The sequence below is a fragment of the Perna viridis genome, chromosome 3, assembly GCF_037379345.1.
Source record: "Perna viridis isolate PV_CMFRI_1.1 ecotype Kerala chromosome 3, ASM3737934v1, whole genome shotgun sequence".
Classification (NCBI taxonomy): Eukaryota; Metazoa; Mollusca; class Bivalvia; order Mytilida; family Mytilidae; genus Perna; species Perna viridis.
Genome location: NC_142447.1, coordinates 49,000,480 through 49,025,698, shown reverse-complemented (window position 1 = coordinate 49,025,698; position 25,219 = coordinate 49,000,480). Strand labels below are relative to the sequence as shown.

Sequence of the window (25,219 nt, the reverse complement as noted above, 5' to 3'; positions counted from 1 at the left end):
GACATATTTGATTATTTTATTTGTCAAGAATTGGACTGTTTTATGTTGAATTTTGGTCTCAAAGATGACAGTGTTATCAAAATAGCTTCCTGAAAATAGAAGAAAATATCATAAGTAATACTGTAAACATTAATTTTCAATGGTTGCTAATTTTCGTGGATTCTATCAAGATAACATATTTGCAGGTATTAATTTTTACAGTTTAAAAAAATTATCAGCGTTATTAAGAATAAATTTTGCGGGTACTATTCTTTGCTCTTTTCTGCCCATGCAAAAATAGCGAAAATTAGTACACCATGAAAATCAATACTTTTACAGTGAACACCTAAAACGTAAAGATTAATTGATTGATTGTTTTACTGTTGGTTCTTAACGCCCAAGCTTAGTGATGCTGCAGGCCTGTTCTTTTGACACTCGAACCTGCACAAGGCTTAAATATAGAGGATACCTTTATAAAACTAAAGTGTGACCAATAAATACCATGGACTTTTTTGTGATTGTTTGATAATTGCATAATAATTGATTAAAGAATGACTAATCAGTATGACTTCTAAGTGAACTACATGTATAAGTGATGACTACCTGTGAAGAATCAATATTTTACAGACCAGTTTCAGAATATACTACATGTATCTATCACTCAATGTTTGATAAATAGATGTATGATACATACTTAGGTGAGTCCTAATAGAAACAACACTGCTCCACATGAAACTTACCATAATTATCTATTTTTGAAAATATTAATATGATTCCAAATTTAAATACTTTGCACACTTTAAACTAAAAAAAATTCGCAAAAGACTTCACCAGTGTAAACACAACTAAAACCAATCATACATATTAATTTTTTAACCAAATCCACTAAGGATTAACTTGCAAGTTCTATTTGAGGAAAAAAATACATCAAAGACATGCATTGAAACAAGAAGTGGATTCATTAAGTTTAGAATGCCTTACACAAGATATAATTGAACATACTAAGTGCTGCACATCAAATTTCAAATCATGCCAATGACAGATTTTCAAAGTACATGTGATATAATTTATGAGACAGATGACAAACACACTTACCAAAAAAGCAAGATGGGCCAAAAAGTGGGAAATACTCATATTTCCTTGATATCAGGAAATACTGGAAGTTTGGAAATTCATGAACAATTTAACATAATGCATTGGCTTAGTTGTTCATTGTTCTAGTGAAAGAGAGAGGGACAGATCGGACAATAGCATGGAGGTCCATTAGTGCAAAGGTTAATCCTCAGGAGATGATGATAGTCAAAAGCTTGAATTGTCTGAAGTCTTTATAGTTGGTACGTCATTGGCTATGTGGCTACAGGTCTGCATTTCAAAATGACAAAATGGAAACAACCCAGAATACAATGCAACAGATTTTGCAAAGATAGCCTGAACTGGTCAAAATTGATACGCGTACATTGGTATTGGTATTTAGGCTGTTTTGATCAGATAAGTTTTTGGGTTGTTTTGAAATTAAAGTCAAGGGACAAGCTGGAATTTTTTTTTTTAATATTTATAATACATACGGATATATCTCTCTAAAAAGGCAATGATTGTCATTCTCTCTAAGAATCAATGTTGGGATATAAAAATGTATCATATTCTTTCTTTACCTCAGTTCTGATAGTGCGACTGCCCTGTCCTGGACAGGTATTTAGATAATATTGAAACAATAAGCTTGGATCGTCAACTGATAAAGCTTCATCTGCATCTAAACTAGCCTCCAAACCTTTCAATCCTCCAAATACTATCAAACTATGCCTACAATTGATCAAATTGGAAAATATTCTTTAGAAATATAAACATCACAGAGGAGAAAAAATTTTAAAAATTGTTAACGACGACGACCGTGGCAAGTGGTGAGACCATGCAGGGCTGTTGGTAGCAGAAACAGCCCGTTTGTGACCAGCATTTTCTGCATGTCTTTTAACATCATTTACTCTTCCATGTACAATACTGAAAACAAATTACATGCATATGGTTGGTAATATGCCATTAGTCACTGCAGATAATACTAGTGAATGGACAAAATTTGAGCCATGTGTTGATTTAAGCAATTTAATCCACTTTGGTAAATATTTGCAAGAGTATTTCTTCTTTTTCGTGGGAGTGTTGGAAATAACATACCCCAAATGTCATTGTTAATTTTCCTTCAGAGTAATCATCCTTTTGGTTAAAAAAAAAAAATTAAGAATTTAATAAATTGTCAACTTTGATCTGGACCTAGCTATCATTCGAAATCTTAAACTATGCTGGGTATCCTGATTCATTGTGAAAAGTCTAGAGAGCATCCTAGCATTAATCAGCTATCCAAAGTCTTGAGAGAATCCTAGCATTAATCAGCTATCCACAGCTTTAAATCATCCAAGTGCATACAAGTCCAATGGTATATGTGTAAAAAAAAAAAACAAAAATGGCACCAAATAAAAATAAAAAAATATAATCATGGGAGGTCTTCCAGTAGAAGTCAACAATCAAAGTGCTAATCGCTCTGGCGGTTTTTGATTCTTGTGAAAATTGTAGCAAAAACAAAATTTCAAAGATTTTTTCCCCAATTTTAAATCTATCTAAAAGTTAATGTGCATCTACAATCAAAGGCCATATTAACAGAATATTTATCCTACCTAACAAATATACTTAAATAAAACCAATATCAGCTTAAGAAAATAATTTCCTTAACACAAGATTTTCCAAAACTTGACACTTTTATCAAATTGAATTTTCTCGCCAGTTTTACTTGGTTAAAATCACTGCTCTTCACTACCTATTTATAAATAGTAAAACATTAATAATAGAATGGATAATTTGACTTATAAGTGTATTAAAATCAAAATACATGTATTTAACACATTTTATCCTTCAAGACACATTACTGCAAGAAATAAATTCCTTAAATGTATATTTATTACTAAATATCTTTCAAGACCAAAAAGGAGTCCCTCAAATCATGAGTTGATATGAAGACTAGATGTTAATTTTTTTTAGCATAAATAATAAAATATTATTGAGCTGATAAATTGCAAGAAACATATTTACTTGTTATAAAAGAGGTATTGAAAGATTTAAAAGGCATTTCATTTGGACTATACTTTTGTCAAAAACAGGATGACCAAGAAACTGACCAATTGCAGAAAAAAGGTCTGTTTTGTGGGAGTCTAGCAGAAATCAGGAGGGTTAATACATAATGAGTTACATCTTACATAGCATAGTCGGGCAAGTGGTCTAAGCCAATGAATTCAGGCAATGTCATAGATATCACAGTTCCATCAAGGAAATGACCAAAAATTTATTCAGTATCAAAGATAATTAATAATCAACAAATGTAACTGATTTGAGGATCTCTTAGTAAAATAACGGCTATGAGATAATAGACCAGAAAATATGTTACTTCTGATATTCACAGATTTACTATACTATTTAAGAGCTCATTCATTTTACCAGTAATTACTAAAAAACATATATAAAACAAATTGTATAGGAACTGATCAAATAAAGTCCCCATCTCAGTTAAAGTTACTTGTACATAAAACTTACTGGTAATCTTCTGATGGACTGAATGCGTCAATCTCCAATCCCCTCTCCGATGTTCCTATTGTCAGGTCATATCCAGACTTATAGGGACATTCTGTGAATACAGAACCCAGACTACTGGCTATCCTGACATTATATCCCCAGTATATCCCATCTTCTTTCTGAGGAGTCAATGGAGATACCACTTTACCATGGAGTTTCTTTTTCTCTGGAGAAAATGAACAGATTATGGCATAAAATGTGCAATCTACTTAGAATAAGATAATATGTATAAATTTCAACTGGGCAGCAGCCATTGATACAAATAATTTCTAAATAAATGCTTTGATTAAGAATCAATTCTTCAATTGGACTGAAATCAATTAGAAATTAAATTATAAGGATTATCTTTTTAATTCCTGTGGATGAAAACAGTAGACAGACAGACATATGGACACATAACTGTCATTGAAAACAGGATGGAGAGGATGGAGAGATAGACAGATGGACATATGCCTGTCAATTTTGTGTCAATGAAAACAGAGGATAGACAGACAGACAGATTGTTGCAAAAACCGAAGACAGAATCTTCCCAATGATATACACCTATCAATGAAACAGAGGGTGGTGGGCTGATAAACACATACCTGTCAATGAAACAGAGGATGGTGGATAGACAGAGACACATGCATGTCAATGAAACAGACAGAAAGATGAACACATGCCTGTCAATGGAAACAGAGAATGGTGAACAGACAGATAAACACATGCCTGTCAATGAAACAGAAGATGGTGGACAGACAGATGGACACATGCATGTCAAAGAAATAGAGTATGGTGGACAGACAGATAGACACATGCCTGTCAATGAAACAGAGGATGGTAGACAGACAGATGGACACATGCCTGTCAAAGAAACAGAGGATGATGGACAGATGGACACATTCCTGTCGATTTTGTGTCAATGAAAACAAAGGATGGTGGACAGAGAGACAAATGCCTTTTAATGAAGCAGAGGATGGTAGACAAAAAAAATTAACACATGCCTGTCAATGAAACAGAAGATGGTGGACAGACAGACATATGCCTGTCAACGAAAACACAGAATACATACAAATAGATGGTTGAGAGACAATGAAAAGATAAGATAGACGGGCATACCTGGACACACTTCAAGGAAAACCAAGGATGGACGGACAGGTTGACACATATCTGGTTAAGAAAACAAGAGTGTGTCAAATAGTATTTTGATATTACATGTATGTGTATTTGAGTTTACAAATTGAGAATAATGTATTCATCTTATAAAATGATTTGACAAATAAAGTCTACCTGTAATAATTACCTGAATATTGGTCCAATAATTTGACAGTTACCCTAAGACCTGGCTGTAAATGTTTATCTATCTGTACTTCTTTCTATAAATAAAGAGCAGATACACAGACAATAAATTAATTTTAAAATATGCCTTAAAAATAGTGATCTGAATAGAACTTGAACACAGTATGTGCCAAGTTTGGATAAAATATGTTCAAGAATGTTTAGTGGAAATAAGGGTGCTAAGGCCAACAAGCAATTTGTAAAAATTCAGTGAGCATTGTTGTGTTGTATGAAGTGAGCTGGGCAGAGGTGGAAACAGATATCATACCTCATCATAAATGAAATCATCCAAAGACTGAATACAGTTGATATACTTCACAATCAATTTACTCAAAGAACCCAATCAAATGCCCAGAATTTACTACGCTGAGACATATATCTGTATTAGAATTTTGGTTGATTCAATTCATCGTGAGACATGATATCTGTCTCCAGTGTCATACTGAATTTTTACAGGATGTATGTAGTATAACTGTAACCCTTCATAACTGTTTTCACTAGTCAATGATATTGACGTCAATAACTTCAATAACATCACTTTTCTTTACTGGTGAATGTCTAAAAGTAGTCATATTAAAAATGTCAAAACATGAAATTGACAAAATATGCATTTTGCCCTAATCTTAGCAATCATTGGAAAGATTACATACTTTGAGAAGACCAACATTAACAAATGATCCTTTGCCAGCCTTGACAGGTTTGTCTAGGACCACTCCTTCTCTGTACTGGCATTGGTCCTCAGCCCTCATATGGTGGGGGCAATCTAGGGGGTTCAATATACCTGAAATGTAAGAAGCCCATGTGGTGGGGACAGTCAAGAGGGCTCAATATATATTCTATGAATTATGATGGTTGTGGTTAGTAGTAGGTTCAGAGAACAATTTTAATTTTGTAAATGACAAGTCATCCTGTAGATTGTTGCACCAATGAGATATATGTAATATGTTACAAATCTAGTTGAGAGTGATTTTGATCAAAAACAATGTATGATTGATCAAATGCTCATTAAAATATTTGCCAATAAATATTTCACTTTATGGTAGAGCTTAACTCCAGAGTCTCAGAATCGAAATAATAATTATTTTACTATACAAGTTACTAATGCTTGTGGAATTTTTTAGAAAGTCATGTTTCAAAACTTTTTTAAAAAATTGATTTTTATATTATATCATCTTCTGTTGGTCTGTCCAATCATCGGTTAGTATACAGTTTTGTTTCCGTATGAAATTTGAACAACAACTGGACCAAATACAAACAAACCTTAATGAAATATTGGCAACTATAAATTACATGTCAAGATCAATAATGGTGTATAATGCTGTTATCATTCAAAAGATATGGCTCTTTTATAATTGAAAACTAGGAGGGTTACTGGTATCTATGACCACCAGATCAACTTTCCCAATATTGAACTTACCAGCATATTGTAAATCTTTATGCTGAGGAAAGAATGACTTTCTGAGATACTGTGGACATTCTAGATACTGAAGGATTCTTGCCATCTGGACATTAGCATGACCTTTCTTTCCAACACCATGAAAATCTCCCTCTACACTTCTAAATATCAATTAATTATACTACTATTAATGTTGCTATGAAATATAATCTAAAAATGATAATTTATACTTTATTTTTTGAAAAAACATAATCAATAACAATTTTTATTTACAAGTGTAAATAAAGTGGTTGTAATGCTCACACATAACTAATACATACCCGGTACTTTTTGTTTGAAGATTTATAAATACTTCAAGATAACATTGCATTTTCATATATGTATCCTTAAAATTTTATCAGTTCAATTAGACTTGCATACATACTTCAATAACCTTTTGAAGTAAATAATCAAGATTATTTACTTATATAATTGCTAAGAAAAACACACTAACACCATATTACCTGTCCAATGATCCAGTTTCATCAAATATAATGATTTCATTAACTTTGAATATAACAGCAGCTCTGGCTATCTGAAAAATGCACAAAAAGGAAATTGGTTCCAACCTCATAGAATAATATAAATTAAAAATAAAAAGGGAAGACCCCAAAATGTCAGTGCAGGATTAATTTACTCCTACACTGTGTGAAAATCAAAATGAGCCAAATTGTCACTTTTTGGTCAAATGACCAGTAAGAAATTCCAGGGTATGTATGTTTGGTCATGTTCAGACAATTTTTTTTCAGCAGCATCAGGAACAGTGTATACCAAATTAGGCACCTCCACCAGTATAAAAATAAACATAATACTTTATTATCATACCCACATACATACTGTCCAGCAATGAACTAAATATCAGCAAAAAAAATTCCGAAGCATCAGCAATGGGATGATTCAAATATAAAATTCCAAAACACAAGGCCTAAACATGAAGACATGAAACCAAGACGATCTATATACACAATGTAGCGAAGCCGAATAAAATAGATCATGTATAAAACTGAAGATAAGGGAAACAAGGCAAAATACTAATGCACTAGCAATATGTACTCCCAAAAACGGGAGTGACATCAGGTGCTCTGGGCTCATCCTTTAAACCCAAATGCACTTCTTTCTACAACAAAAGCAAGGTCTTATTATTTTTTTACCAACAGTTAAAACTTCACTCATACTATATAAAGCATTAAATTCAATTTAAGGTAATACATGATATATTTCAAAATTACAGAGAGGGATAGATAAGTATTTCTTTGTGTCTTATCCAGGAATAATAACATCTATATGAAGTAAAACTGAGTAAACCATATACCTGTCCAGCTAAATATGTCCTTAGTTCTGGTGACTGAGCATTATCCAGTATAGATCCTGGTAAGGCTATTGATAAAGTAGCTGGACCTGTAATTACCATGTACATTCATATTAACTTGTTTTAAACATGCATATAAATGGAAATATTTCCACAAACAACAAATATTAATTATCTTTTAAATTTAGGCAGAAAATACAAATCTGAATAAACAGTTACATTAGAATCTCTGTATCTTTATAACAGTAGATCAGATGATAAAAGAGTGCAATCATTTGTTAATGTATTCTTTCTTATAACAATATAGATGTGTGCAGTTTTGTGCATGTCATAGAAGACAAAAGTGAATAAACATTTACAAACAGTGCCAAAACACTCATACTGAAGAGCCCAGGAAATAAAAAAAAAGCACTTTAGTATAAAATAAAGCTTAAACAAAAAAGACTAACTTGTGAATAAAAAGAAATACATTCTATGTGGTTGTATCAGATTTTGTTGAAGAAAATATCTTTTAATACCGTTACATATTATTTTAGTGTACCATTTAAAAGACTCTTATTATATAGAAACAAAGGTTTAAAATACAACCCATCATAAACAATTATATATAGTATAAATGTCATCTTAAGTAATTAAAATATTGAATGAAAATACATATGCCATATTAATATTAATAAATGTACTACAGTTTTAACCTTTGACTGTTTCTGTAACATTCAGTTTATCATTAGCATCCTCTTGTTTTCTCTTTTCTTCCTGTGCTTTTTCAAGTTTCTGAATAAGTCTTTGTTCCTTCCACTTTCTTCTTTCTGCTTTCTCTGGACAAAGATAAGAAATATTTTTTCACTACTGTAATTTTCAGGACCATTGTGATATTTTGGAACTTAATGGTTTTTAGCCTGATATTCCCATGTGTTATACAGACTTTCCTTTTGACTACTGCCTAGGGTTGATGAGTTCAGTAATTTTGTTATTACCCTTTATTTCTTTGAGTAGAACAGCTATCCAAAATAAAACAAATATTTAACAGTATCATTTCACATAATATGGATTAATATCTCTCTGACCTTAATGATTTAGGTTTTCCTTCATGTATGTGTATTTCTATTCTCATTTGATAAAATAATTCATATGTTTTAGTTTGACTTTGCCATGTTTTGGGCCATGCATTTATAATACCTATAACTTAAAGAAAATCATTTAATACTAATTCTTAAAAGATTTCAGTTGTGATCTGTCTGGAATACACTTTAAGTCCTGAGTACACAGTATTGTATTCATAGAGAAAGAGAAGGGGATCCATATTTCAGGTTTTTATGTATGGAAAGAGAAGGGGGTCCAGACATAAGGTTTGTATGTACAGAAAGAGAAGGAGGTCCAGACTTCTGTTCAGGATTTTATGTACAGAAAGAGAAGGGGATCCTGAATTATGGTTTGTATGTACAGAAAGAAGAGGGGATCCTGACTTCAGGTTTGTATGTACTGAGAAAGAAGGGGATCCAGAATTAAGATTTATATGTACAGAGAAAGAAGGGGATCCAGAATTAAGATCTGTATGTACAGAGAGAGAAGGGGATCAAAACTTCAGGTTTGTATGTACAGAGAGAGCATGGGATCCAGAAGTAAGGTTTGTATGTACAGACAGAGGAGGGGATCCTGACTTCAGGTTTGTATGTACAGAGGGAGAAGGGGGTCCAGACATAAGGTTTGTATGTACAGAAAGAGAAGGGGGTCCAGACTTCTGTTCAGGATTTTATGTACAGAGAGAGAAGGGGATCCTGAATTATGGTTTGTATGTACAGAAAGAGGAGGGGATCCTGACTTCAGGTTTGTATGTACTGAGAAAGAAGGGGATCCAGAATTAAGATTTATATGTACAGAGAAAGAATGGGATCCAGAATTAAGATTTGTATGTACAGAGAGAGAAGGGGATCAAAACTTCAGGTTTGTATGTACAGAGAGAGCATGGGATCCAGAAGTAAGGTTTGTATGTACAGACAGAGGAGGGGATCCTGACTTCAGGTTTGTATGTACAGAGGGAGAAGGGGGTCCAGACATAAGGTTTGTATGTACAGAAAGAGAAGGAGGTCCAGACTTCTGTTCAGGATTTTATGTACAGAGAGAGAAAGGGATCCTGAATTATGGTTTGTATGTACAGAGAGGAGGGGATCCAAACTTCAGGATTGTATGTAGAGAGAGAAGGGTATCCTGAATTAAGGTTTGTATGTACAGAAAGAGGAGGGGATCCTGACTTCAGGTTTTTATGTGCTGAGAAAGAAGGGGATCCAGAATTCAGATTTGTATGTACAGAGAGAAAAGGGGATCAAAACTTCAGGTTTGTATGTACAGAGAGAGAAGGGCATCCTGACTTCAGGTTTGCATGTACAGAGAGAGAGAAGGGGTCCAAACTTCAGGATTGTATGTACAGAAAGAAGAGTATCCAGACTTCTGTTCACTTTTTTATGTAGGGAGAGAGAAGGGGATCCTGACTTCAGGTTTGTATGAACAAAGAGAGAAGGGGATCAAAACTTCAGGTTTGTATGTACATAAAGAAGGGTATCCAGACTGCTGTTCACTTTTTTATGTACGGAGAGAGAAGGGGATCCTGACTTCAGGTTTGTATGTACATAGAGAGAAGGGGATCCAGAATCATGGTTTGTATGTACAGAGAGAGAAAGGGATCCAGAATCATGGTTTGTATGTACAGAGAGAGAAAGGGATCCAGACTTAAGGTTCTAATGAAGGTGAACACATTGTTTGGAAACATTAAATGAAAAAGTTTGATTTTTTGTACAAAAAAAATGTTTCAATACATGTATACTCACTTTCCTTCTTCCATTTCTTCCACTCCTTTGGCTACAAAAAAATAATAATAAGCAAAATCCTTGAATAATATTTACATACATGAGAAATTACAGATGGAAACAGGTTTACTCTGTGGTCAAAAACTGCCGCCATAAAATACCCAATATCAAAGAATTATTTAAGTACAAATGTTGACAATGTATTAACTGTTAGTAGTTTTCATTTGCTAAGATTTACATGTATGCCCACTCAACCACAGAGTTAAAATTACATTGACAATTACATGTATCATGCCTTGCATCATTATACAATAATAAGGCCTCACTTAAAATAATTTTGGTTTCCCCTTACCCGATCCCAGCTCCTGGCTTTGGGTGGATGGGTAGGAGGGTGGGTAGGTCGGCGGGTGGGTGGGTAGGTAGGTAGGTAGGTAGGTAGGTAGGTAGGTAAATGATTCTGTAAAAACCACAATCCAAGTATGAAAAATATAAAAACAGTCTTGTCAGAGAATGGCAATACATTTATTTGGGTAGGGCCAATTTTTATGGGAAGGTAGGGTAAGGGGAAACGAAATGAATTTTAATTTTGGCCTAATTTTCACAGGCTATGTCAAATTTCCTTTATTTTCCTTTATGTAAACACCATTGAGATAACGGATTTGTTGCTTTACTGTAGATGGAATGTTTTTTGTTTGGTAAAGGATGAAATATAGATTTGTATTAAGTTAAAAACATATCCATATCATGTGATTTAAAGATCAAGGAATTATAGCTAAAGCATACTGAGTTTTGTTTAGGCTCTTACATGTACTTATATGCTTATCAAATTTTAAATTCAGCTCAAAAGACACTCTTAACTCCTTAACTTTGGTAACTAGCACTACCTGATCATAGTCATCATTGTTATCCTACATTGTGTATCGTTCACTACTTTTATTACTGGTACAGTGGATTGACCCCACTCCAGTGGTCAAAATATTAAGCCTCCAATAAAAATTGAAAACAACAATTGATGGACATGTTTTGTTTCAATATAAGTAGCCTGAAAATTCTTCTATTGAATCTGAAAAATATTGTTTTACAATTGTAAATGCTAACCTACTTAAGGAAAGGATGAATGACAAGGGTCACCAGCCACCATTATCGATTTGTATAACATGGTTCCAGTGAAAAGGTGAAATTCTTGGTCATGCATGCATTTAATAACCTGATTTTATTGAGGAATGCCTCCTTCTTAGAGGACCATTAATCAGTTCTGTTTATTTATTGTAGGTTGATAATCAATATTAGAATATTATAATAGAATTTTAGGGTGTACAGTAAATGATATAGCAACTTATAAAAAGAATAATAAACAATATGTGAAAGTTCAACATGATTTGAATATGTTTAGTTAATACCTCTTGACCTGTCATTGATGATGTACACAAATGTATGATCCAAAGGCACAGGCCCTTGTTCTTTGTTATAAGAGACTTCAAATTTATGATTGCACCAGAAAAGGTTAAACTACTACAATATTACCCAGACTCAGATCTCCAGGACATTTGGACTACATTGTATGTACTTATACCAATATCTTATTTTTCCTAATTGAAAGGGCCCATTTAAGGCATATGAACATAAATATGAAAAAAAACATAACAGCTTCTAATAATAAAAGTAACATAAAATGATAGTTCAAATGCAAGAGGAAAAGGTCTGTAATCAAGGGGAGATAATTACGCTATTATAGTAGTTCATATTTTTTCAGTTTTTTTCTGAGTTGCAGGCCTTTATAGTGGTATACACATAAAATAGATAAAAGAACTACTATCTTCATTACTCATAATCCATGTAAAAGATTATTTTTGCTTAAATTAACTATAGCTAATATACTGAGGTCTCACTGTATCATGGTAGTTAACTGTTTTCTATATTGAGAAAAAACAGGCCTTTGGAAAGCGGAATTTTATTTTGTCTGAAGTTACTACAAAATCTAATCTATCATTGCATTTAACCTATTTTTCTGATGCAGAACCTTTAACACTCAGTAATTGCTTGCAAAATGGTATGGTAAATTTCTGTGCCTAAAAAAAATGCTACCATTGTATCACTGTATTGAAAAGAATATTCTCTAAAATCATTTTTATCAAAAACCTTGCAATGGTAATTTGTAGAAATGCACTTCAACAACTTTCCAATGGGTCATGGTAACTTTTAAATCCCTATTTCATCCAGAGACATTTAAATTTAATGATATTAATGTTTCTGTTTTATCTTCATTCAGTTTGACAGCAATTTTCCAAACATGACCATCGAAAATTTTGAAAATGGCTGAAAGAGTAATCAAGGGAACCAAGATTTCAGAAATGTAAAAGAATGTAATCAAAAGACAAAGACCAGATATGGAAAACAGACACACTACAAAACACATAAAATAACCAAAATAATACATACAAAGTAACAAAATTAAATGAGTAACTCCGACTCCACTAAAAACTGGGAGCATGAACCAGATGCACCAGTAGGGTAAGCGTCCCCTGCTTTTCTAGAAACATCTGTTGAGTTGCTCACAAAAGGTCAAGTACGGGGTAGACAAAAGAGGAAAGCAAAACTATGACATATTGAACAAATCGGTTCTTACGGTATAGATGGTTACACAGTAACGATCCAAGAGTTCATGGTGACGACCATAAAACTTCTGTAGTGATAACTTCAATCTTTAAGCAACACAACCCTGTTCCAGAAGCCTAGTCATAAAAGTCTAGCGCAATTATGAAAACAAAAAGTCTGCGTAGATATGGCAAACTCTGGCATAACATATAAGTTGTGAAATGAAAACTCCATATGCAGGTGCTGAAGGGATGTTGCCACAGATGACAGATGACAATATGGAAAGAAAATCACATAAAAATTTTGAGTTGGTCCCTCATTTCCCTGTCTTAGAGAAAACTTTATAAAAATGTGGTTTCAAAGTTTACACTTACTGTACATGTAGTCCCTCGGTCAAACACAATAGATATTGAAAAAGTGTATCATTCCATGTTCTTGATCTAGATCAGGGACTTTATATTACAGGGACTGGTCCCTAGGTGTGTAACAATGTGTAAATAATGTGCAAGATTATTACAGGTGACTTCTCCCTCTCATACTGAAATGTGTAACCTGTACTTTTACCAACCCCTGTACCAAAATACTCTTTTGCCGATTTCTTAATTATTAAAGTGATATCTCCACTTGAAAATTGGTACACGATTACAAAATAATATGACGGCTAGGCTAGAATTAAATATTTTTAAAATGCATTTCAAAAGTTTTTATTCGATTTTCAGTTTTCAAAAGTACCGAAATGTGTAACCCAAAATTCCCATACCCAGAGTCAAAGTCTGGTATTTTTGTTATCTGTACAACTTTATAATATATTTCACATTGGAACATCATAATATTATCAAAATATTCAAGGGTAATAAATCAAAATTGTATCAAATTCTATTCATGAGACTTTCGTTTTCATTCTTGATATCTTGATAAGTGTGTATCCATTCCTTGCTGGTATGGGGATCTGTGTTATGTACGGTACCAACTTAAAACTCCTGCAATTCTTTTTTTAAACAATATCAAATCTTTCAAAAGCTATCCAGAGTCTTAAATAAAAGTTAACATCTGAATGTTTTCTGAAAATCGTAAAAATTGGGACAGGAAAGTGAGAAATAGTCAATTATTAGTTTGGTATGGTAACTTTTGGTTACATATTTCTGGATTTTTGAGACTATAAAATCAACAGAGTTTGAAAATATCATAACTGTTTTCAACTTGTTTTAACTTCAAATGGTAAACAACATCAGTAAAAAGTTTTGGTTCAAGTTTCAATAAAAAATTCCTTATAATAATGAAAAAAAATCAGTGATGTAGTGATTTGGGTCCAGGGAATTCAGTATGGGTACGTGCACAGGTTACACATTTCAGGGTGTACCCTCTAATAAACACTCCCTTTCTAGAATAAGACTAGTTCTAGCCATACCGTATCTACCGGAATCTGGGTCGTTTCGCCACGAAACCAGTTCACAAACAGAGTCGTTTCACCTACTTTCCTGTTCGCCTCTGGTCGTTTCACCTACATACTACTTCGCCTACAGTCATTTTGCCTGTGTTTTCGTTGTAATTTGCAACTCGTCATTTACGATTGGATTGATGTTTAAGTTAATAGATATACTCAATACGGAAAGTGAAATTTAAAATTATAATACGGTAAGTCAATATAACAATTACCTACATATATATCGAATTACGCTCAGTGGACTTCAGTCATGTAAGTTTAGCCTCCAGTGGCACCTAATATGTGAAAAAAAAAAAAGATTCTGTGGATATTTAAGTGTTACTCAACATGTGGCACACACCAGTCGTAGATCAAGAATGATAAGTCAATTAATTGCAGGTGGGAATGTTCTTGTTGTTTATTACCTTGTTAAATAATCAACACGTGTTGTAGGTAAGGAACATGAATTTCCACATTCATTTTAATTATTTGTAAATGAAATATGAGACTTTAAATATATTGTAATTTTTCATGGTCAGCTATTCTGTTGGAAAAGTCAAAAGAACCATCTAATGACATGTCTGGGTCGTCAGGTACCTCTTCTGGTGCTGGCTCCGGTTCTGCTTGTGCTGGGTTGGGTTCTGCTGGTGCTTATGGTTGCACCCAGTTCCGTTCTTCACATGGTGCACATGTGAAGTTCAGACCATCACCATGCTTTACCTGATTGAAAGTCTGGAGTGAGATACCTCTAGAAAAAAAATTTATTTCTTTTCTTTCCATCCCTAAGTAAGTCTAAAAAGTTATAAAAAATGTTAAGGAGCCCATTAAGTCCAAAATTTCGATAAAAGTAATGAATAAATCAAAATAACAATTGCCTGTTGTCTAATCCATTTGCTTTATATCAATAAAATATAAAGAAATGAAAATAACGAGAAATACAATACAAATGAACTGAAAATTATATCAATAAAAGTAAAACTCATACATACGAGTGCCACAAAGTCTGTGCTGCCAATTATCATACACATCACAAGACACTGCATGCTGTCGAGGACGAACCTCTCTGTTGCACGAAATACATAAGTACACTGGCATAGTTTTGGGGAATAATGAGAACTTTTCATATTATATCGTCTTTATATACTTAAAAGGACAACTTCAAAGCACCAAGCTGTGAAATGTGAACTTCTCTGATATTTCTAATTTCTTTTTCGGTCACATTTCTCGAAACTTTCAAGTAAGTTACTTTTTTCAATTTAATTTTTCAATATGTTTAATTACCGTTTAATTAGTTTAACAAATGTTAATTCGATTAAATTTTTAATCACGACAAATTTTCAAATATAACATTTATGATCTTAAAAAAAAACATCATTTATATATTAAACAAACAACCAAGCCACGTTTGTTTATTCAATTAATTTAATTGCGAAGCTGATTGATTGCATGCATAAACTTAATTATTTGGCATTTCGTTTTTTGGAAATACTTTGCTTTCCTCATTTTTATTTCTCGTAAACTAATCATTTTCTTTATGCATATACATGTATAAGAGACAAATAAAATCGGTATTGAAATGCATATTTTTAATGCAAACCATAATAACCCACTTGTTTTTTTTTTATTTATTTATTTATTTTCCTTTAATTTAGCGAGCACAGCAAAGCGGTGTGAACTCTACGGTTTTCACATGTACTTTCTATATTTCCCTTAAGGTTCCCCAATATACAAACGAAAAAGTCATTTCCCATAAGTTACAAAAAGTGACTGTCCTTACGGAGAAAATTCATCCTTCAATCAACTAAATAAAAAAATATAGGTTAAGATTACGTTTCAATGAAAATAAATTCATTTTTTCTGATAGTTTTCAAGTCTTTTTTTATTTATTTTTTACTTATTTAAAGAAGTTAATGTTAAGTTTTTAAAAACTTTGGGAAACACGTGGATGTGTATGTACGTGTTATGGTGTATCTCCGCTGTTCCACTGTTGCTGTTGTCAAGAACCTAACCCGCCTTGGAAAAAATATAACTCTGATTGTATTATCAAATCGAAGCATAGCTTATCTAAGATATAAAAGGCAATCATTTTCTTGTTTGGAATTTGCAGCTGTTGTCTGCATTTTGTTTACGTCACATAATATTTGTAAAATATTCCCACCATCCGTGGAGAACTGTAATATTTCTGGTATCTGTACAGATTGATCTGACAGGCCAAAACTGAAAAGGATATTGCTAAAGTTGTCCCTAAGGGATAAAAAATGTACAGTATTCCAAAGTGCTATAAAGTTATTGACCATTTTGAGGGTGAGGGGAAAGGAGGTATGGGGTTGGAATTTTGGGGAAAAAATTGTTCAAGTTATTCATTTATTTAAAAAAAACTCCCCCATTAATTAACATGACAGATTTTCAAATAGAATTATTGATTTTGCTTGCTGCTTAAATATAAATAAAAATATTGCACATGCGAAGCAAAACTTTTCATCAGGGTTGACCCCCCCCCCCCTATGTAAGGTCCTTTATTATTTTTACGAGTCTCGCACAGTTGATGCATGTATGGTAAAGCTCATGGTGCTCCCTGTTTTAGGCAATGCCTACCCCATATTATATTTTACATAAACCCTCATACACAGAAATCTTCATTTTTCAACACATTTCATACCGCACAACTCACTTTAGTAGGTGAAACGACCCAAGGGGAACAGGAATGTAGGCGGAACAACTCGGTACTCGGTACCTATCTATCTGGCCTGTGTCACCAAGGAGTCTAGTTTGATTATCTGGAGAACATGCAAAACAACGTGTACTAAATTATCTGCAACCAGATATCAATACTAAGCACAGCAACAGATATTAAGTCCCAGACAAATACAAAATGTACAACATTACAGTGTTTTGTTGTTGCTCCCAATACTGTATGTACAAACTGAATCTAAATAAAGGAGCCAAGATGAAGATGAACTTACCTACAACAATACGGTGGGATCCACGATATTTTGGGAACAGGGTATAAGTAGAGGGATATTTTTTGTTCAGTAATTATACTTAACCATAAAATCGTTACATTTTGTGGTAAATCTGATTTGTCATATGATCTTTTCGTTCCTCTGTCTTCTTGCATGGTTAGAAGCTCGAAGGCGTCGAAGCTCAAAAAATTTCTTGCACAGGGGAAGTAATTGTAACTCAGGGAAATTGCTAAAACCAGGATTTATTGAAAACTCTAAGAATGAAAGAACAAGAACGGAATAGACGGATTATAAATTGCAAGGTTTAATATTTTCTCTTTTCAGATTTTTATTATTCAATATTTAGTTCTACAGCAGCATTTTCATCGCCGTTTAAGAATTCCTAATATACTTTTCCTGATTTTAGGCGGTCCACCAAGTGCGAATCAATCAGCTGACGACTTCCAGTGATTGAAATACGCATATCTCTTTGTTGGCAGAATTGATTTGTTTCAAAGTAAGTTTGGTAATAGATGGTGTCACGAAGATACAGTGGTAGTCTATTAATCTTATCACTCTTTTTTATAGCTTGGGTGTCGTAGTAATAGGCACCACAGGCACAGTCACTGCATCAATCATGTTCAGGCTTAGTCAGGGAGTATATCCATCTTTAATATTGAGAGCTGAATGTTTCAGGGAATAATCTTTGCAGTTTTACTCATACAGATGAAAAAAGTTCATCTTGGCTCCTTTATTTAGATTTAGTTTTTACATACAGTATTGGGAGCCACAACAAAACACTGTAATTTTGTATTTGTCAGGGAATTACTCTCTGTTGCTGTGCTTAGTATTGATATCTGGTTGCAGATAATTTAGTACATGTTGTTTCAGAGCATGTTTTTTATGTTCTCCAGATGATCAAACTAGACTCCTTGGTGACACAGGCCAATGACAAACCCATTTGGTTAAAGAACTAATTTCATAGCCAAGTGAATTTACTGGCTGTTTAAATCTACATCTTTATGTACATGTACAATGTACCTACCATGATACAGGTACATTTAGAAAAAAATGCCCTTCCACACTTCCCTTTCCTCAAAAGTCTTCATTCCACAAAGAATTCAAGATTTACTGTAGTGTAATTCATGTAGCTATCCTAACCCAGTGAGTTTTTTTTCAGTTGGGTGCCAAATGTTATCAGAGTTATGATTTAACTCACAAACTTATACATGTACTTTGTCACTCAAAATCAAACACTAGACAGGTAGGTCATCCTGTCACACTTTGGTCCTCAACTAATTACTCAGACTTATTTTAACATTGCTATTAGTCCCCACATTATATACAGATTTATTTCATTTTTCCTTTATTAATGCAAAATGTATGTTATAAAATTTAATGATGATATAGCAAATAAACGATTTAAGCATTCTTTTATTTTTTTATGACTTTTAAAAATTTCTGTTTAAACCCGTTGGGAGAACAAATCTCCCATTTTCAAAGGCTGTCTCGTGTCTTGGTCAAAAGATAAATTTGTACAGGTGCGTAGCTGCTGTTAGGCAAAAAAGCTTTTGCCTGCACTTAATTTTGCCAATTTTTTTTTTTTTTTTTTTGAGATAAAATACATCCAGGGAGCTTGGTGGGGGGGGTGGCTTTGCCCCCCTGGACCCCCTGCCGTAATTTTGCCTACACTTCAGTTTTGCCTCAGCTACGCGCCTGTTGTAAATAAACTGTATAACAAGAATGGAAATGGTGAATATGTCAAAGAGACAACAACACATCTGGATGAAAAATGGCCAACTGATTTAAAAATGTAGATTTTTGAATATTGAACGATTGATATCGTTAGTGTACACTTTTGACTTAACCCAGGTAACAGGCTTATAAACTAGTTTACATCCTTCAGTCAATAAGTAATTGGTTGTAATTTTCCCTCTGAATCTTCTAATTACAACACATGCTAATGATAATAATATTAATTTATTAATTCAGCAGTTCAGAAAAATTAAAAAAGGAAGTTTGTCCTTGTCAAAACATAAGTCACAATATTTTTAACCAAACAATGAATGGACAGTTGACTTCAAATAGACTCACATATGGGATCATTTTCAATCAGAAACTCAAAATGTGACAGAAAAAGATATTTTAAAACTGTATATCATGTGGACTGATTTCCTGACCCAAATCTCAAAATTCCCTGAATGGAGTTTCAAGGTTTATTCTACATGCTATGATGTATGTATGTTATTAGTCCCCTACTAGAAACTTTGGTTGAATTGAACTTTGGTTTGCATTCTGTCTGTTTGTCTATCTGTCTGCCAGTCTGCTAAATCAGATTTCCACACTTTATTGTCATTTTTGCAGATATTCATTAGATATTTGGTGAATATGCATTGCTTTACCATGAAAGAGTAATCAAGGGAACCAAGGTTATAGCGGTAATCAAAAGAATATAATCCAGGGACAAAGACCAGACATGGAAAACAGACACACACAACAAAGAACATAACGTAACTAAAATCATACATACAAAGAAACAAAAGTAAATGAGCAACTCGGACTCCACTAAAAACTGGGAGCATGGACCAGGTGCACCGGTAGGGTAAGCGTCCTCTGCTTTTCTAGAAACACCCGCCGAGTTGCTCATAAAAAGTCAAGTCCGGGGTAGACAAACGAGGAAAGGTAAACTATGATCCGTTGAATAAGTTACAGATCAAGTTCAAATTTTATTCCATCTATATATTTTTGCAGGGTGATGGTGCTTTGAAATTCATTGGAAATACTCAGTTTTCCACATTTATTTTTGCCATATTTGCTGATGTTGATTTTATAATTAGTGAGTTGATTTAACATGACAATTTACATATCAAGTTCATATTTTGATAATGAGTAAGCAGTTACACTGTATATCTGAGTGAGTTCTAGTTTAAGTTCAATTTTTTTTAGTCTTGTGAATTTTGGCTCAGTTGTGGCCTTGTGTATTTTGATTACCAGTATTAGTTGTCAGGGCTTTTTTCTGTGACATCCTGATTAACTTATTATTACTATGGTTGTTACTGTAAATAGTACATGTACAGGTTGGACTGGATGTTATTTGGTTTGCTACCATGTACATTTGTAAACATCAAACTGTTGTTTTTTTTTTTTAAATTCTTGTCTATTTGTCATAGTTTCTACTTTAGTTAGTCCTTGATTATTTATTGATAGTACATTATTTCAACTTATAACAGTGATATAACCATGTTGGTTTTTGTTTTGTATTTATTGTTCTTTATTATATGTACATTATGGATGTACATCTGTACTTTTCTGAGGTCAAAAAGTTGATATGGATTGTTACATGGTAATGAATACTTTTTGTTGTTGTCAGTAATACAGTTCAATAGTGAGTTTGTATTGTGTAGAATGTGTTATTTTCTACCCAAGGAATACTGGTAGGTATAAGTGGTGTACATTTTATAATGTGACATAAAGTTGATGAATTGTACATGTTTTATGATAAAAGTTAAATATCTCGATAGACCTTGTTTCATTTATTGGTACAACAGATGTAAATATGGCATGTCTCTCTAAAGCTCAAACTTAAATTTCTTTTTTTAACTAAAAGGAATTATAGTTCTGATATCAGCATGTTAATTTTTTGTGGGTGGAAAGTAAGTGCAAATGTTAGATTAAAACACCACAAATGATACATGTAAAAATGTTATCTTTCCAAATATTTATGCTAATTATATCCCACGCAATGAGGTAACGAAGGGAATAATGTTTTTGACCCGTCCGTCAGTCCATCTTATCTTTGCCGGACTTTTTTTCTAAACACTTGCAGATATTGACATTATTTTTGGTATATAAATTTACCACAAGTTACAGTTCAAGTATACGTTTTGTTCTGCATTGATGATTCTTACCAAAATTACGGGCCTTGAACTTAGAAAAATTCACAGAAAAAAACGTTTCCTGTATTTTTTTCTAAACGCTTGCTGATATTTATATAAATTCACCATGAAAAGTTTCAGGTCAAGTTTAATTTTCATTCTGCTCTGATGATTTTTATAGAAATTATGGGCCTTGAACTTAACAAAATTCACAGAAATTACAATTTTCCAGACTTTTTTCCAAATGCTTACAGATATTGACATGATTTTTTGGTATATAAATTTACCATGATAAGTTACAGGTCAATTTTATGTTTCGTTCTGCTCTGATGATTTTTACCGAAATTACAGGCCTTGATCTTAGCAAAATTCACAGAAATAACAGTTTTCTGGACTTTTTTTCGAAACATTTGCAGATATTGACATGATTTTTAGTAGAGAATTTAGCCATGATAAGTTACAAGACAAGATAGTAGTTGGTTCCGCTCCGATGATTTTTACTGAAATTAGCTAAATTCACAGAAATAACCGTTTTTGGACTTTTTTTTTTCTAATCACTTGCAGATTATGACATGATTTTTGGCATATAAGTTTACTAGATAAGTTACAGGTCAAGTGTACATTTTGTTCCGCTACGATGATATTTACTTTGGATTAACTGAAACACAAAGAAATCACAGTCTGGAGTTTGAAACTACCGTTCTGAGTAATAGAATTTAGTTAAAAGATAAAGTTCTAAAGCCTAAAAAACATTCTTATTTACTTGAGTAGAATCCAGCATGGATATGTGAGCGTGCTCACTAAAGATCTTTAATTTTAATAACTACCAAATTGTACATTATAGAGACTGAAGAATTAAGAGTTTACATGACTTCAGTCATGTCTCAGTATATTACTTTATTTACATAACAGCCTGCATGTCATAGACATGTAATAGAGGTTACGTTCATCTTCTTAAGTCTGTCACAAAGTGTAATAGGTACTCATTTTACTGCTGTTAATATCAGTTTCTAATACTGTAACACAACATGTATGTAAGCAATGGATATATATCAAAGTAGGACATTATTTTTAAAAACATGTAATAGTGTTCAAGATGTGATTAAGAAATAAGTCCCATGTCATATTTGTGAAACTTTATATTTAATTGATACATGTTCAAAGTACTACTAAATTTTTTTGGAAACAATTTTAGAAATTCTACTGGGAATGTAATCAGAGTAAATGTTCTTTTAAATATTTTTTTACATCCTTGTTAAACTCCCATCATGATCAAATAATTGTGAAAAACATTTTATAACAGACCAGAGTATTTAGGGTCATTAAGGATATCAATTTATGACATGTTGTTTTAAGACTGCTTTGTGTCATACATTATAACTAGACTTTGGCCACAAGAGTAAATGTTTACAATGTAGAGTAATCCAGTTTAAACCTAATATTGATTATAGGAGGGAACATTTTAAGTACATGTATACTAAAACTTATCTTTTACATGTTAAATATAACAAATAAACCGCATATGTGTTCAAAATAATTGGAACTAAAAATAGATCTAAATATTGTAATATTGATATTACATAATGCATACTACTTTATGGATTATTGGATTTGAGATGTAATCCTTACACATCTTATTCCATCAATTATTAATAAATATTATATTCAGTGTTTAGTATTAACAGATGGTTGGTTCTTATCTAATATTGGTCATATTTATTGCATTTTGATTTTTTAAATTGATAAATTTTATTGGAATTATTAAGGAATATCTATTGGAGAATTTACTATATTTGCAGATAAACAATGTCTGAAGTTATAAACACTCCAGTGAAACGTCCAAGATCTGGTACTAACAGTATGAACGGAAGCATTGAGGGATCATACAAGATGTATAAACGAGACCCTGCTCACAGGTATATAATATATGTAGGGTAGAGTTAACTTTATTTATCCCATTAGATTGTAGAGATATTTATAGATCAAGTTTCTTTGAGATGCATACTAGATGTATATTTAGTGTAAACAGAAATAGTTCCCCTTCTGTTTTGTAACTAAAGTACGTCAGGATGATTCATGCTAATTATGTCATTATCTACGTCATTATCTACGTATACCTTACTGCATGTACCTGTGTGGTGATTGGTTTTACCTTGAAATTCTTTATAGCTGAAATAAGCAGTGCATTCTCAAACATCACCTCATTTGTACATATGTATGTACACAAACACATTATCAATGGAATGCTTTGGATGGTCCATACATAATTATACCCCCACTTTCCCAAACTTTCACAGAATCTTTATTACATGTTCCCATGTACACCTCCTATTTTAGATTTTGATCTCAAGTACCAGTAATTTGGGGGTTGCATGTAGCAAAACATGGACTTTGTCATTAATGAATGTCGCTACTCCTGCTACACCAGTGAATGGAATTGAAACTTTTACACAATCTTTAATACAAGTTTCCATTGCGCACCTCCTATTTTAGATTTCAAACCAAATCTGTATGAAGGCAAAAAAATGCATATTATCAAATGGGGGAGTTGGAGTATCCAGTTAGTGAGCATTGCTCACAATTTTTATACTTTGTAATTAGTGTAAAGGAATCTGCCAACCAGCAAACTTAATGGGTATCGGATCGTCAAGTCATGATGATGCAGCACAGACAAAAAAATTATATAAGTCTAAAGGATTATACAACGATAACGATAAAGATGTTAATACATTATAATGAAATATATAATGAGCAAAATTTTTAGTCAACAAATGACCTTCTACAGTGCCTTAAATAAACTGAGTGTGTATGAAAGTAAATGGTCTGTGAATACAACTCACTACCTAAGCAGGTGAATACCTGTGACTTAAACAATTTTATTGACAGTTAAAGAAGATCTTGAACATTGTGTTATAGACACATGTGTTGATCTTGAACACTGAACTATAAAACTAAAAATATTTACAAACACTGTAATAAGAAACTACAAAATAGGAAGAACTTAATGGTTTTTGTTAATTCCATGTGGGTGTAAAACACAGAGTTCTTTTATCCAAAATCCCTCCCGCTTCACTCTCTGTAGATCGCTCCAGACCATGTTTTGTTCCACGATGAAGATTTTCATTTTGTTGAAATCATCGAGGCAGTGGTTTGGTAATCTGAAGTGTTGACTCACTGGGAGTAAAGGCTTTTTTGTTAGGTTGCTCCTGTGTCCGTCCGGTGGAGCAAATGTATAACATTAGCACTCTTGGAGTGCACGTTACAAAATATTTTGTTGAGTTTTTTGAAAATCTTCATCGTGGAACAAAACACGGTCTGGAGCGATCTACAGAGAGTGAAGCGGGAGGGATTTTGGATAAAAGAACGTGTTTTACACCCACACATAGACACACACACAATGTCTCAGAATGTGACGACTTCTGTACAAATTCTCCTGTCATACTCTTAACATAATCCTAACATAATTTTTTTAATATTCCTACAAGATTTTCTATTTGCTACACTGATCCAATTGATACAGGGAAGATAATGTCAAATTATAGAGGGGTCTTTTATATACATGTATATGTTTATAGGAATCTCCTTGTCAATTCATCACCATGTATATAAAAAACAAATTAAACAAATAAGGTATAAATGTACATGGGGATGAATTGACAAGGGGATTCCTATATACATGTACCTATTCCTCTATATTAAGTTTTGGATATTAGATGCCATTGATTGTCCAAGAATCTTATGTTGTGTCAAATATACATTGTACAAAAGATACTAGTTTAAATTATTTAAGTAAGGGATTTTAGCAATAACTGCCTCATTGCAAACACTGATCAAGTAATTAATAAAGGGAGATAATTTAAACATTTGCATGGCTGTTTTGATTTCTTATATCAATTCAAACTGAATATTACACAATATTCAATGGGTA

The 25,219-nt window shown here is 32.8% G+C and overlaps 2 protein-coding genes across 4 annotated transcripts in view; one reads left to right on the top strand and one right to left on the bottom strand.

Moving 5' to 3' along the window:
- Positions 1-17,652, bottom strand: LOC148622708 (28S rRNA (uridine-N(3))-methyltransferase-like). Of its 2 annotated transcripts, none has more exons than XM_088572776.1 (11): positions 17,536-17,652; positions 10,478-10,508; positions 8,348-8,470; positions 7,656-7,741; positions 6,808-6,878; positions 6,326-6,465; positions 5,559-5,689; positions 4,874-4,946; positions 3,553-3,757; positions 1,632-1,779; positions 1-89 (listed from the first exon to the last, which is right to left on the bottom strand). In XM_088572776.1, exons 1-11 carry the CDS (start codon positions 17,590-17,592, stop codon positions 24-26), a joined length of 1,131 nt encoding a protein of 376 aa, XP_088428902.1. In that variant the 5' UTR covers positions 17,593-17,652; the 3' UTR covers positions 1-23. The 2 variants fall into 2 exon arrangements, with proteins under 2 accessions (XP_088428902.1, XP_088428903.1); XM_088572777.1 differs by having other exon boundaries at positions 17,522-17,650.
- Positions 17,653-17,864: 212 nt separating this feature from the next.
- LOC148622707 (cytosolic purine 5'-nucleotidase-like) overlaps positions 17,865-25,219 on the top strand; it is a 30,436-nt gene continuing 23,081 nt past the window's right edge. For both annotated transcript variants that reach the window (XM_088572775.1, XM_088572774.1), the window contains exons 1-2: positions 17,865-17,933; positions 23,091-23,207. In XM_088572775.1, the coding sequence (XP_088428901.1) occupies positions 23,098-23,207 (110 nt within the window). In that variant the 5' untranslated portion in view covers positions 17,865-17,933; positions 23,091-23,097. The remainder of the gene's footprint in view (positions 17,934-23,090; positions 23,208-25,219) is intronic.